This window comes from Cajanus cajan, chromosome 7, assembly GCF_000230855.2.
Source record: "Cajanus cajan strain Asha chromosome 7, NIPB_CcT2T_4, whole genome shotgun sequence".
Classification (NCBI taxonomy): domain Eukaryota; kingdom Viridiplantae; phylum Streptophyta; class Magnoliopsida; order Fabales; family Fabaceae; genus Cajanus; species Cajanus cajan.
This window is the reverse complement of record NC_138523.1, coordinates 8,907,182-8,921,362: the sequence shown is the minus strand read 5'-3', so window position 1 is coordinate 8,921,362 and position 14,181 is coordinate 8,907,182. Positions and strand designations below refer to the sequence as shown.

Below are 14,181 nucleotides of genomic sequence, written 5' to 3'. Positions count from 1 at the left end.
ATCAAAAAAGAAATTAACTCACATTAATTAAGAGAGCTAGTTTTGTAGTGAAGTCCAATGGTTAAGATGTATTCGGACTCATTACTAGACAATGTCAAGATGTAGTCTATTAACGAACAATAATCTTAAGACATTTAATGACCAAATCCTAAACGTTAGTATTCTCTCCATTATAAAATACACTTGTATCGGATATTTTTAAGCTACGTAACATACATAACACTTAATCACTCCTATAACTTACCGACTTTGACATTAAAGTTCTTTTTATAAATACGAATCACTTAATATTTGGAAGTCAAGGATTGAAGATCGCTAGTTCATGACTTTTTGCACTCATTTTCTAGCATGAACAAGTTTAAATCATTTAATTTTTTAAAATTTTCATAAAAAAACTAATTACTTTTTCAAAATTATCTTTCCCTAAAATTTGATATTAAAAATAAAATCTGAATTAAATGAAGAATATTTTTTATGATGATTATATTAAATAGTAAAAATTAATTTATATAAAAAATAAAACATAAAAAAGAGATTCAGTAACCCACTCTTCTATTTGTATATCATCACTATTCCCAAAATAGTAAAAAAACAAGTTTTAAAGTATTGATGTGTGTTAAACTAGGCAAAGTGGACCCACACCTTGCGATGGAGATGGAGGGGGAGGGGGAGGGTGAGTGAGATGCAATGAAGTCAATGACTCTGGCCTCGGGTGAATGAAGCAGTAAACAAACAAAGATGATGGTTGTTGTTAGCATTGTAGGACCATTCCCAAAACAAAAGTCCAACAAATTATGATCATCATAACGCACAAGCTTCCACACCCTCCCTTTATATTCCTCCCCTCTCCCAACACCATAATCACCCTTGTCGGTTCTCTCTCTCTCTCTCTCTCATCTTCCAACCTTGAATCACAATCTCCCTCATTCACTCCAACCCCATCAAACCCACCTTCACTCTGTTTCGTTTCCAACACAGCATGAAACACCAACACCAACACCAACAACAACAACAAATCTTCCAAAGAAGCTCCAGCGCATGCACCGCCGCAACAAGAAACACCCGAAGAATCCTCCCTTCAAACCTAACCCACTCACGCTCCCTACTCGAATCCGAAGATGTCTCCGACAAACTCCTCATACGACGAGGATCCTCGCCTTCGGTCTCAAACGTGTGCCAAAACCAAACGAGGAATAATAAACTAACCCCACAGAACAGGTTATCTTCCCTCATACGCTCCTTCCTCAACATCTTCACGTTCCCAACGATGATCCCAACATGCAAGTGGCTCACCATCCCTTCCAACCTCTCCATCACCCCCTCCCTCGGCCGCAAGGTCACCGGCACCCTCTTCGGCCACCGCCGCGGCCACATCTCCTTCGCCGTCCAGCTCCACCCCCGCGCCGAGCCCCTCCTCCTCCTCGAACTCGCCATGTCCACCTCCTCCCTCGTCAAGGAGATGTCCTCTGGACTCGTGCGCATCGCGCTCGAGTGCCAGAAGTTGTCGTCGACCGCTGCTGACGTGAACAGCAGCGGTCGACATCATTCTAGGAGGCTCTTCCAAGAGCCTGCCTGGACCATGTACTGCAACGGGAGGAACTGCGGGTATGCCGTGTCCCGCACGTGCGGGGACCTCGACTGGCACGTGCTGAGCACGGTCCAGAGCGTGTCGGTCGGTGCTGGAGTGATCCCGCTTCTGGAGGACGGCGCCGGCGGGAGGAAAGACGGCGGCGGGTCGGAGGGCGAGTTGATGTACATGAGGGCGAGGTTTGAGCGAGTCGTTGGGAGCCGTGACTCGGAGGCGTTTTACATGTTGAACCCTGATGGTAACGGGGGACCAGAACTTAGTATTTTTCTATTGAGAATATGATATTGTTGAAAAAAGAAAGAAATCGTCATAAGACTTTGTCTTTGTGGTTTGAAATTAATAGTTTTTAGGAGAAGAAAAAAAAGATAGGAGATTCAAATCAAGATTGATGTATTGTTTAGAGATGATCACTTGTTTGCTTTTTTTTTTTTTTTTTTCAATAATTGTGTCCATATTATATATATAAGGATGAAAGGAGATATGTGATGTATTTTCAGATCAGATATTTGGATATACTTTTTCTGCTGATGGTTAAGGCAGTTTGCGTGGATTGTAAGTCTAAAGAAGCGGATGAAATAGAAAGGATTAACTTTGACTTTAGATTAATTTTTGTGCTGGTATAGTGTAACATCAAGAGTAAAGACTACCCCACTTTAGATTAGAAAAAATATTGTGCTGCGATAGCGTGTATAGGTAAAATTTAGTAGAAGAATTTTAGGATAACATTTAAATAAATTCAGAAAATACCTTAATACGAATTTTATTAATATTTTAATATATCCATATCTTTAAGTTTTTATTAGATCACAATGCTTAATTATACAGAAGTTTTGGGTAAATGTTGCGATGACAGGGATTTGAATTTCAACAGATTATGAATCTTAATATATGCTCTATATTGATAGTTGTGTTGGTGCCGTTACCGAGATATAGCTTTTCGGTTATGTTAGTTGTGACTTGTGAGAGGTAGTGATATTATATAGCTTCGGCTCCCCTGTACTTTGTAAATAAGTTAAGACATTTTTTTTTTCTTCATTCAGTTTTATTATTGATTTTTTTTCTTTGTTAGCGTCATGCTCTATCACTAAAGTGAAGGAGAAAAAATAAATAAATAAATTAGATGAAATTATGTGTGTAGGAGTGTATGTTTGTAATCGTGCAGGCAATGTTGTGCATTTAAATTAATAAGAGCAGAAGTTACAGACTTGCTGGCAATTATGCACACTTGTAATCTAATCAGCAAGATTCGTAAATATAAATATATAGTTCACTAATTTTTTTTTTAATAAAATATATAGTTCACTTGGTATGGGACGGTATACCTATATTCTTTAATTATATGACAGAGAAATTGGTTTCCGAATTTTTATATATGGATGAAATGATATTTATTGAGATTTTTTCTTTTTAAATTTGTTTGTCATTTTGAATTTTTTTTAAAAAAAAAAATAGATATGCTAAGACATCATAATATAAGGAAGAGATCTTAATTAGATTAACATCCCAATCATTTTTAACATATCAAAAGGTTATATAACACTAAACAAATATGAAAGATAAGTATAAAAAGTTATGCACTCCTGCCTTATGAGAACTTAAAGTGTGAAAGACCACACCTTTCTCTAGAATAAGAAGTAACAATACAAGAGAGAATATTGGTCCACCAAGAAGAACCGGGGTGTGTAATTAAGACCAAATCCGGCTAAGCTATCAACACAACTATTCTCCTTCCTATATTAATATATGTACAATTGTGCTTCTTTTGTTCATCCACGTTGTCCATCATTATAAAACAAAATTTTATGTAATTTGTTCTTAATATATAGTTAATATATGGAATATCTTCACATGATTATCTTTTAAAGATTTCATATTATCATACTTTGGTACATTATTTTTGTTTAATCAATAAGATATCATTTCATTCAAATAATCAAACCTTCATCATAAAGATAGGACTTAAGTATCTATTTAAGGGATACTAAGTATCTATTTAATACTCATGTATGATGTTAGGTCAAAAGATAATCTTCGATCTCTTAGACTATTAGTTTTAAGGATAACAAACTTAAACATTTTTCAAGACAAAAGTTTTTTGTATCATACTATAAGATGAATAACAATAAAACAATTGGTTATTATGACATTAAGTTTCTCAAATGGATCACTTTGTCTATAAGACAAAAGACTTTCATTTGTATTATTTGTGAAGTTTGATAACTAAATCATCTTATCTATGTTATTCCTTAACAAATCAAAAGGAATAAAAAGCTTATTCGATAATCACACTTCACAAAGGAACATAAACATGTTTTGCATTAGAAAAAAGACTAGCATATCCCTCGAAGTACGCGAAATCTCAGAGAAAGTTGTTTCTGACTAACACATGCATAGTTTCCCCCATTTGGTACCTAAAAAGTGATAAGTAACTTCCTTGATAAGATAATAAGTGACAATTTGGTGAAAGATATTTAATGTCACTTCTTTCCACAAGGAATAAAGATGAAGATAGATAAAACAAACTTGTGAGAGACGCTTAAGGATTTACAATAGTCATATTCACGAAGTACCTATATATAAAGAAACTTGAAAACTCGAAATGAATAAAAGATACTCACGAAGAGAGAATAATCACTATAAAAATATATTCATTCTTTTTGTAGAAAACTTTGTACTTAATTATGTTGTATCACGTCTTGATAGTAAGATGAAATAACATAGTGATTTTCCAACTTTAACTTTGTGTTATTGTTTTGAGCTTGAAAAGTATGGAATATAAAAGAATACTTGGTTATTGTAGCATGAAGAGGATTTATGTTCAAAGCATAGTCAAGTAGTTACTAAAAGAGGCAAGTCCAAAAACACCTAGGTTGAGCCAGAAGTGGCTTGTGAAAAAATAGTTGTATCTTTAATGAAACTCGACCAAGTTGATCAAGAACTGGACATAGTCTCACTAGTTGAGACGAACTAGTATAAAAATATTGTATGTTCTTTTTACATAACTCTTCGTCTACACTTAAAAGGTCTTGATACTATTTCACTGTTTCAAAAAGTGTTGAATTTTTTTATTGACACTATTTAACCCCCTCTTTTAGTTCTTTTTCCTCCATATACAATTATAAAATATTTTATACACGTGATACATGTTACATATACAAGGTTTTATACATAATTTTATCTCATAGACTTATCACATAATCATGCCATTCACATAGCACATCGTCTTCATGTTAATATCATGCATGGACATCATCATCATGTCAATCTCATGCATAAACATCATCATCATGTCAATCTCATATCACACATTATCATCTTCTATAATATTCTTGGCTCAATTAACAAACATCTCAAAAACACATAATAACTCATAGCATAATAGTTTATCACACAACATCTCAAACACCTAACTTTAGCCCTTAACATTTCTCATATCTCTTATGGACACAAATTCCCAACCATAAGGTCTTACAAACATAATTTCATACTCATAACCCATCAGATACTCATGTCATTCACATTACATATATATTACAGAACTCTTATACATACTTGGTTCAATAACTCCCAAGCATAAACATCTCAAGTCACATCACTCACGACCCTTTCATATCAAATCATCTATAATCATCGCCTATCATATATGAATTCCTCATGCCACATATAAACATTTCATATTATGCACATCACGTAGGAACATCCCATATCACATACAAACACAAAGCCCCATGCACAAGTTCTGACAACATAATTTTGTATCTTCATTATAACTCATTCACAAATATCCCCTCTTATTTTTTTCTCTTCCTTAACCATTGATATAACTTACTCAAAACATTTCTAAGATTAAAAACTTAAAGGGTAAAGTAACTTCACAAACTACATTTTCAAAACTTATTCTTCAATGACCTCAAGTGGTCTAAACATGATATATAGAGCTATACATATGCTATCAAGTTAATCTTAGTTTTTTTTGGAAAGCTAAGACAATTATCTATAACTTTTATGTTAATATCGAGAGTTAATTTTGTCATCTATTACTTTTAGAAATTACAAAACAACAACATTTCATCCTAAATTTGACAGCGTGACCTCCACTTACTAGTTTTACCATAACTTGAGTTCTAGACCTCCTTTTAGGTAATTCCAACAAAATTTGAAAGTTAACATCCAAGGCTACAACTCTTATGAAGAAATTAAAAGCTAATTGGGTCATTTAGAATGTTTGCATGGGCATGCAAGTGAGTGCACGAGTGTTCCATTTGCCGCCTTGGGGAGAAATTCACTATAGACAAGTGTGAAAATCACACAACTCAATTCTCTCAATTGAATCAATACAAGTAATATTAACACTCAAAATATTCATTCATAACTCAAAAATTCACTCATTCATACAAAATATTTCAATTATCCCTTGTTAACCCATTATATTCATTCCTTAGAGTTCCCCCAATAACCCATGGGCAATCCAAGATTCATAATGTTGGTCCCTGTTTACTAGAATCTAGAAAAGGGGGGTTGAATAAATTCTATCCTAAGATGACTCTATTTTTGAAATTTCTTGATTTTAACCTACCAATATATTCAATACTCAACCTTTAATCAATTTGATTTAACAAATTATAGTACAAGGTACAATACCAATATATCAAAATTTTAATGTTAATGCAGCGAATCAGTCACTTGTGATCAAGGTTGGTTTTATATTACCATCTTCTTAGTCAATTTCAATTACAAGAATAGTATTCAGAGTACATGTGTAATTGAAATAACATATCTCATAAATCTTTGAATTCTTTAATCAAATTTATAAAAAGATTGTTCAAGAGATATAGGATAAGAAGATAATGAACACAAAAATTTATACTGGTTCAGCCATCCACTTGGCTCACATCCAGTTTCCTCTAATTTAGCACCCCACTAAATCAAAGATCATTCATTATAATATTATTTACAAACACTATGCACACACAATATTACAAGAATGCTAACACACATCAATCTTGACACTACAAGATTGAAAATCAAACAAATTTTTGTACCCCACAAAAATTACTTGAGAAATTCCACTCAAGATTTTAATATCTCTTATTGAGACACCCTATCTTAAGAAATTCACCATAAAAATAAAATGAATAGGTTAAAAGTTCATAAAGATATCACCTATTTTGTGTAGTTATTGATCTTTAACAATTGCATTCACTTCTTGAATTTCTTCTTTCAAGAACACATGTTCAATCTTTGCACTTCTAATATTTTAGAAAAAATTTCTTTGATCAACCTTTGATTCTTGTTTTTGAAAGTATTCTTTTCTCTGATGTTATTTTTCAAAAATGTTCTCTTTTAATTTCATAAAAGATAGTTATTAAAAATGCAAGACATAATTTATTTATAAAAAGTGATAACAGAAGTAATATGTTACCTGATATGGTAATCTGTTACCAACTCTTTAAAACTGAACTAAGAACATAAAAGAGTCAGGGTAATCGATTACGAGACATGTTAATCGATTATCCCAAGGTTTTTAGAAGCCAAAAATGTATTTTATTCTGTGGTAATCGATTACTGATCGTGGTAATCGATTAACACAATGAAATTCTTGATTCTTCAACCTTTTCTCAAACAAGAGGTTTTATTTTAATCTATTACCAGCTCTGGTAATCGATTAACATAGAGGATGTTTGAATATCCCACTACAAGAAATGATATTTTTAACTGAGGTTATTTAACTGGGGTTACTATAACTCCTGGAAATGTTAACACTTACGGGGGTTTTAATAACCCTAGTTAAATTATAGGGGTTTGATTTCAAACCCCGGGAAAGTGCCAAGTGTTTTTTAGAAACCCCGGGTAATATTATTTTAATTAATTAAAATATTATTTTTATAATTTCCCTCCAATTGTTTCGTTTCCCTCTTTCTAATAAAGTCAAGTTTTTATTTTTCTTTTTCCTTTTGAGAAGCACAAAATAAAAAAACAATTAAATAAAAAACAAATCTGAAAACACGAACTTATATTGTGAAACGTGAAAATAAATTGAAACATTTTAGAGTGGGAAGCATTTTAAACACAAAAACAAACCCTAACGTCTTGAACCTCTCCTTATTGAGGCGCTGCTTGGTTTCATTGAGAGAAGTCATCTTCTTGTCCTTTCAAAAGTAATGCCCATTGTCTGGATTTGATCTTCGGTGAGTTTTCGTTTTTCTATTTTGCAAAGTTTTTTTTTCATGTTTTGTTGAATACTGTTTTGCAATAATTTGACACTTATAGAGTCACGATCTTCTCCCTTTCCTAACCCTATTTCCTTCAATCGTGACGCACAAAGGAAATTTCCTCCACCGCCCTCACATTGGCGCCGCCCAGCATCAGGTCTTGCAACGCTGCCGCAGCCTGGAGAAGATCATGCCCGAGAAGCAGACCCGCGTCGGTCAGGGCACCCGTTTCAAGGCCTTTGTTGTTGTCGGCGACAACAACAGCCATGTCGGCCTTGGCGTCAAGTGTAGCAAGGAGGTCACCACCGCCATTCGCGGCGCTGTCATCCTCGCTAAGCTCTTCATCATCCCCGTCAAGAGAGCCCCACACCGTTCCCAACACCGTTGCGCGTCATCGCCGTTGCGCGTCGCCGGCGCTGCGTGTTGCCGTCGCTATGCACCGCGGCGCAGTTCTTCTGGGCACCAACGCCGATTCATAAAACATAAGAGGAATGGAAGCTCCTTCTCTCTCCTGATCAGTTTCAGATCCTTTGCCAGAAAATGATTGCGTTTAAGGTCTCAATCTCATTATTTCATCATTTTTCATATGCAGCTTGCAAGGCTAGAGGCGCCGACTTTACGGTTCATTTCAAGGTGTTGCTTTTAAGGTGTTGCTTGCAATCTCAGTCTGGAAGAAACGCATCTTGGCGTGCTTGCAATCTCAGTCTGAAGATCTGATGGAAGCACTCATGAATAAGGGAGTTCATTTGTCTCCTACAACGTGAGTGGAAGACTTTATTTTTTGCAAATTTTTAGTTTATGATATTTACTGTTTACCCATATGTGACTAATATGTTTAAAATATTTGTTTACTGACGACGATATAGATTTGAAGTGGGAGACTGGGTGAAGTTTAGAAGATCTATCACAACTTCAACACATGGATGGCAAGGTGCTAAACCAAAGAGTGTTGGTTTTGTGCAAAGTGTTCCAGATAGAGACAATCTCATTGTTTCATTTTGTTCTGGAGAGGTTCATGTTCTGGCAAATGAAGTTATAAAAGTCATTCCATTAGACAGGGGACAACATGTTCAACTGAAAGAAGATGTAGAAGAGCCTAGGTAACAATTTTTCTTTTGTATGTAATGGATTTATGTTATGTCTAATGTTGGGGAGTTTCTTTGATCTTTGCTAATAGCAATTCTTTTGGTTTATCACATCTTCTTTTGACAAGAACATTGGTTAAACTAAAAACTCCTCCAAATAATACTCTCTCTCTCTCACACACATAAGCATATCAGGTGAGAACTTGTATTTATTGTGAAAAATTTATTCTCTGCACCTTAATTGTATGCAGTACATTTAACTGTCAAACATGATGCATATAGCATGGTTATAAGTATTTGAATTTATATTTTGATTGAAAGTACTCAATATGCATGTTGAATATAGTTTTGCTTCAAGGGTAATAAAAGCAAATATTTATTATTGAAATGTCAGTAACATTTTATAAATATAATAATGTTTGCTGTCATTCAGGTTGATACCTCCGGTTGGTTGCAGAGGACAAAACAGGATAAAGGAGCAGCATCCTTGAGCATTATGCAATCAAGGAAGAGTCTACTCTGGGCTCATATAATTGCTTTGGTACTAGATGCGGAAGAGGTATAAGAGTTTTGGACAAGGCCAAACAACTATGATATAATTCAGGCAATTTTTTTAGCTCGTTAAATTGCAATTTCATGAAGTCTACTGTTCCAATTTCGTTCACATTTTTCTATTTATAAACACAAATTTAAACCTATTAAAATATAATTGCTCTAGTAATTCATTTGTTGGTTGGAAATGTTGAATTTGGTGCTTAGTTTTTGCTGTTTTGGTTTGAAATAATTTTCATTGATGATTCCTTAGAGTATGTGTAATGTGTTTGTTCTAATGTGAGAAACATGTGTCCCATTTCATCCCCTTCTGTTTTGTGTACCCCTCAATTAGGATGGACTTAGTGCATGAATGACTGTGAAGTATGTGTATGTGTGCAGAATATCCTCTTTTATAAGCATGACCAATCCGAAATATTTTTTCTCCTATCTCCCGTTCTAAATGCTAATTAGTAATTACATTTTGAATTGATTAGATTTTTTTGTTGAAAAAATCTGTATTGACCAGATTTTAAATGCAAGACGAAGTATGAAACATGCTGAAGTAGTTATAGCTAGCCAACAGGTGTTTTCAGACCAGCTGCAATAGATTTGGCTGCAACAAATGTTTTTAACCAGCAGATACAGATTTTTTTTACCAGCAGGTGCAGGTTTTGGATTTTAATGTTCCATGTTAAGATTATATGATTAAATTTTAATTTTAATCTAAGGAATATACAACGTTTTATGCTTCAATATCTAATATTGTATATTTTGTGTTCCTAATTATGATTTATGTTTATATTGTAGGTTTCTCATCAAGGAAGTGTGCCAACATATGAAACAAATTCTCAACGTGAAATGGGGTGTGGGTGATAGCTTAAAAGCACATTAATTAATTTGTAGTTGATTTGTGCTTCATTTTTTGAAGATAAAAACTGTGTGCTAGTTTATTTTGAGTAATTTGTAGTCTATTTCTTCTTTTAGGAGTGACTTCATGAGAATACTCCTTTATTACTATTATGCTACATTATGTTAATTTTAAGCTTCAGTACCTTATGCTAGAAATATAAATTTAGTTTATATTTATAACTTGTAAATTCATTTCTTGATTTTATTTACAAGCTTAATTAATAAAAATAAGATCTTCTAAAAACTAGTATTATATATATACATATATATATATGTATGTATATATACACAACAAATAAAAATAATAATTTATGAAAATAATAGTGGTTTAAAAACTTATTGATGTACACAATTAAGAAATAGATGTTAAAATAAAAATAACAATGATGAGGTTAAATAACCCCTTCTAAAAATATTTTATAGTAATTAATCCTCAACAATTAAGGAGTTAAAAATTGTAGACAAGTGCAGCACCATATTAGTTTTTTAAATTTTTTTTAGTATTATTAATCTTTATTATTTCAAAGAAACTTCATCTAATTGTCAAAAGTTTGGAATTAACCGGGGTTCTAGAACCCCAGGCAATCATTTGGGGTTTTTAAAACTTCTGGTAATGAACTGGGGTTTTAAAATCTTTGGTAATTAATTGGGGTTTTAAAACCTCTGGTAATTAACTGGGGCTTTAAAACCGTTGGTAATTTACTGGGGTTTTAAAACCCCCGGAAAAATGTGCATTTACCCAAGGTTCGTTAAAACCGCTGGTAACACGTTACCGACGGACAATTTGGCTGCGGAAAATGCAACCGCGGGTAACGTCATTAACGGGGGTTTTAACCTCAGGTAAATTTAAAATTAACCCCTACTAAATCCAATTTTTTTTGTAGTGTCCTTTTCAAGTAATAGACTTGGTAATCTATTACCCTGAATGATAATTGATTAACAATGTTATCTTGAAAACTCTTGTTTGAATCAAGACACATTTCTATGTTAAAACACTTGGTAGTAAATTACCTTTTATGATAATCTATTACTTTATGTTTATACATGAAAATGCTAAGTAGACAAATTTTTGGTTTCTTAAAAGTTTGATACATTCTTGAATTAAGCATTCATCATCATCATCAATTATAATCAAACACACACACATGCCTATATCTATTACAATCAATACATTATCCTTTTTCATAGGCTTAAACAACATTTATATAATTCATCATCAAAATTAAAACATTCTTCAAGAGTCTTCAAGATGTCCCATCTTCTCAACACATAAGATTAGTTAATTTCATGCAATTTAACACACATACTTATTAACAATAACAACTCGAGCACTAAAGAAATCATATGGGAAGCAAAAACATAATTTAAGTCACAATTTGGGATTTCTCCTTCACACGACACTTTCAACTAAAAAGAAATTAAGGTCAATCTCACTACCCATGATATATCCCACACCTAGAGTGAGACTACTCACTCTACCTTGTGGTTTTGCTTTGTGGGCCTACACCATCAATTTCAACAACCTTCTCCTTAATCAATTGAGAAACCTTGATCTCCTCAACCACATTCGTAGTTACTTCCTCAACTAACCCAGTGATAAGGACCTTCTCCACCACCTCAGATGCCAAATATTTTTTTTCATTCATAAGAAGTTGCCTCTCAACAGTCCAAGTGCCCTATAACCCAACTAAAGTTGAGCCTTTTTAGACAAAACTTATTTTTCTCGATCTATATATTATACTAATTAACTTGTCTAATGTAATTATTCCTCCTCAATTTTTAATTCCATTTTTCCTCTTATTAATCAAGTCCCAAAAGCAACCTCTGTTAATAGAGGACCAACACGTCCATGTTATGCAACAACATGGTTGTGCTAGGTAGAGCAAGGGTAAGCATAGTCATGCTTTGTTTGTCACAACTATATTGATCTTGTTTTTCAAGCATGGTTTTGTTACTTTTAGCATGCTTGTGTTTCTGATCTCATATTCTCACTCAACTTCTATATATGATCATGCTGCCTACAACATGCTCGTGTTTGTAAACTCACCTTTCTACTTTGAAAAAGGAGCACAATAGTGGCTAACTAGATTAGCACGACCATGGTGCTCAACACAACCATGCTCACAATGAGCAAGGTCATGGAAACCACCAACACATACAATCATGCTCCAAAGACCATGCTCATGCTTTGAATCCTACGTCCCCAATAAGTGTCAAGGCAACTCTAAGATACACATCTCTCAAGTTTGAATCCATGCTAATTAATGTATGGATTTTTCACTACTCACAAGACATTGGAAGAGGCAATGTTGATATATTATTGAATTGATTTAATGTCGCTGAGAAATTTTAAAAGAGTAATTCATTTTCTTAATGAACTTAAAACATTTTTAGGTGAAATATTTTGTTTAGATAAAAAGTTAATAAATTGAAAGTATAACAATTTTTTAAATCACTTTAATTACTTCAAATTGTTGAATTTTAATTTTTTCCGAAAAAAATGAAAGATTTGAAAGTTTTCATACTTACTATTTTTCTCAACTCACCTTTATTTCTCTTATTTATATTTTCATTATTTTTTTTTTCTCCCTCTATTTTCATATACACCTTTTCTCTCAACCAACCTTTATTTCTTTTTTCTATGTTTTTTCTCCCTCTCCTCTCTCTCATATTTCTCCATTCTCTATTCTTTCCATTCTCTGTTTCTTCTCACCTTTGTAACTCTTTCTCCCATCCCTCCTAATCTTCTATCCATCTTTCTTATCTTTTTCTTTCTCATACATCTTTCTCCAACACACTGTTGATGTAAAATGAATATTAATAATTTTTAATGATCAAATATTTAAATGATTTATTTTTTAAAATATTTAAAAATTGATTAATGATTATTTTTATAAAATACTATTAAAATTTCTATAACAATTAAATACATATATGTTTTTAAAATTAAATTTTATATAATAATAATAATAATAATAATAATAATAAATTGGCTTATCAAAACTAAGAAAGAAAAACTTAAGCTATTTATCCAAACAAAATATTCAATATTTTTTTAACGAATTATAATTGTAAATTTTAATAGTTTAAACTCAATTAACTCCTAAAATTAACAAAATAAGTAAAATAAAAAACCACTTTGCGTATAAAGTAATAATAATAAAAACATTAAGGACAGGTAGATTTAAAGGGGAAACTTTTTTTAAAGAATAAAATATTATTGAGGAAAATAATGTAAGATGGGTGGTATTTGAAGAATTAATTTTTTTAGTCATATTTAAATAAAAATCCAGTAACAATATGATAATAACTAAAATAATATAATAAAAAATTATACATAGTGATAAAAAATAATCTTATAAAATAAGAGGTATTCGTGCATCGTATCAGATCTAATAATTATCTATCACTTGTTAATGTTTGTTTTTCGGGAATGGATCCCCTGACTTTGTGGAGGGAAAGTTAGGGTAACTTAATATATTTCAACCGTTAGATGTGTAATAAATGATCAGATTGTGACACGTGTACATTTAAGTTAAAATATATATTGTACATGTGTCACAATCTGATTTATTTTTATATATTTAACGGTTGAGATGTATTAAGTTACCATAACTTTATTTCTCCAAAGTCAGAGAATCCGGATCCTTGTTTTTCTTGCATTGTGTCCAGGTCCCACGTGGGAGACTATGGTTGCAACTACAAACAGTGATAGGACAAAAAATGCTTGTAAAACACAAATGAATCACGGCAAAAGATTTTTCATTCATATATAAATTTTTTAATTAAAAGTAAAATACAAAAATTTCAATCAATTTAAAATTATATTAAATGTCTAAATTTGTCTAATTCG

General features: G+C 32.5%; 2 protein-coding genes across 3 annotated transcripts; both read left to right on the top strand.

Moving 5' to 3' along the window:
- The first annotated feature begins 654 nt into the window (after positions 1-654).
- MIZ1 (MIZU-KUSSEI-like protein (Protein of unknown function, DUF617)) lies at positions 655-2,194 on the top strand. Its single transcript, XM_020353796.3, has one exon. It carries the CDS (start codon positions 980-982, stop codon positions 1,868-1,870), a length of 891 nt encoding a protein of 296 aa, XP_020209385.2. The 5' UTR covers positions 655-979; the 3' UTR covers positions 1,871-2,194.
- Positions 2,195-5,817: 3,623 nt separating this feature from the next.
- LOC145950141 (E3 ubiquitin-protein ligase KEG-like) lies at positions 5,818-11,905 on the top strand. Of its 2 annotated transcripts, none has more exons than XR_014428240.1 (5): positions 5,818-7,776; positions 7,914-8,560; positions 8,667-9,444; positions 9,946-10,081; positions 10,227-11,905. XR_014428240.1 is itself a non-coding variant. In XM_083061112.1 (5 exons), exons 1-3 carry the CDS (start codon positions 8,517-8,519, stop codon positions 9,374-9,376), a joined length of 336 nt encoding a protein of 111 aa, XP_082917238.1. In that variant the 5' UTR covers positions 5,827-8,516; the 3' UTR covers positions 9,377-9,444; positions 9,946-10,081; positions 10,227-11,905. The 2 variants fall into 2 exon arrangements, 1 of the variants encoding a protein (XP_082917238.1); XM_083061112.1 differs by having other exon boundaries at positions 5,827-8,560; positions 8,667-8,900; positions 9,319-9,444.
- The last annotated feature ends 2,276 nt before the right edge of the window (positions 11,906-14,181 follow it).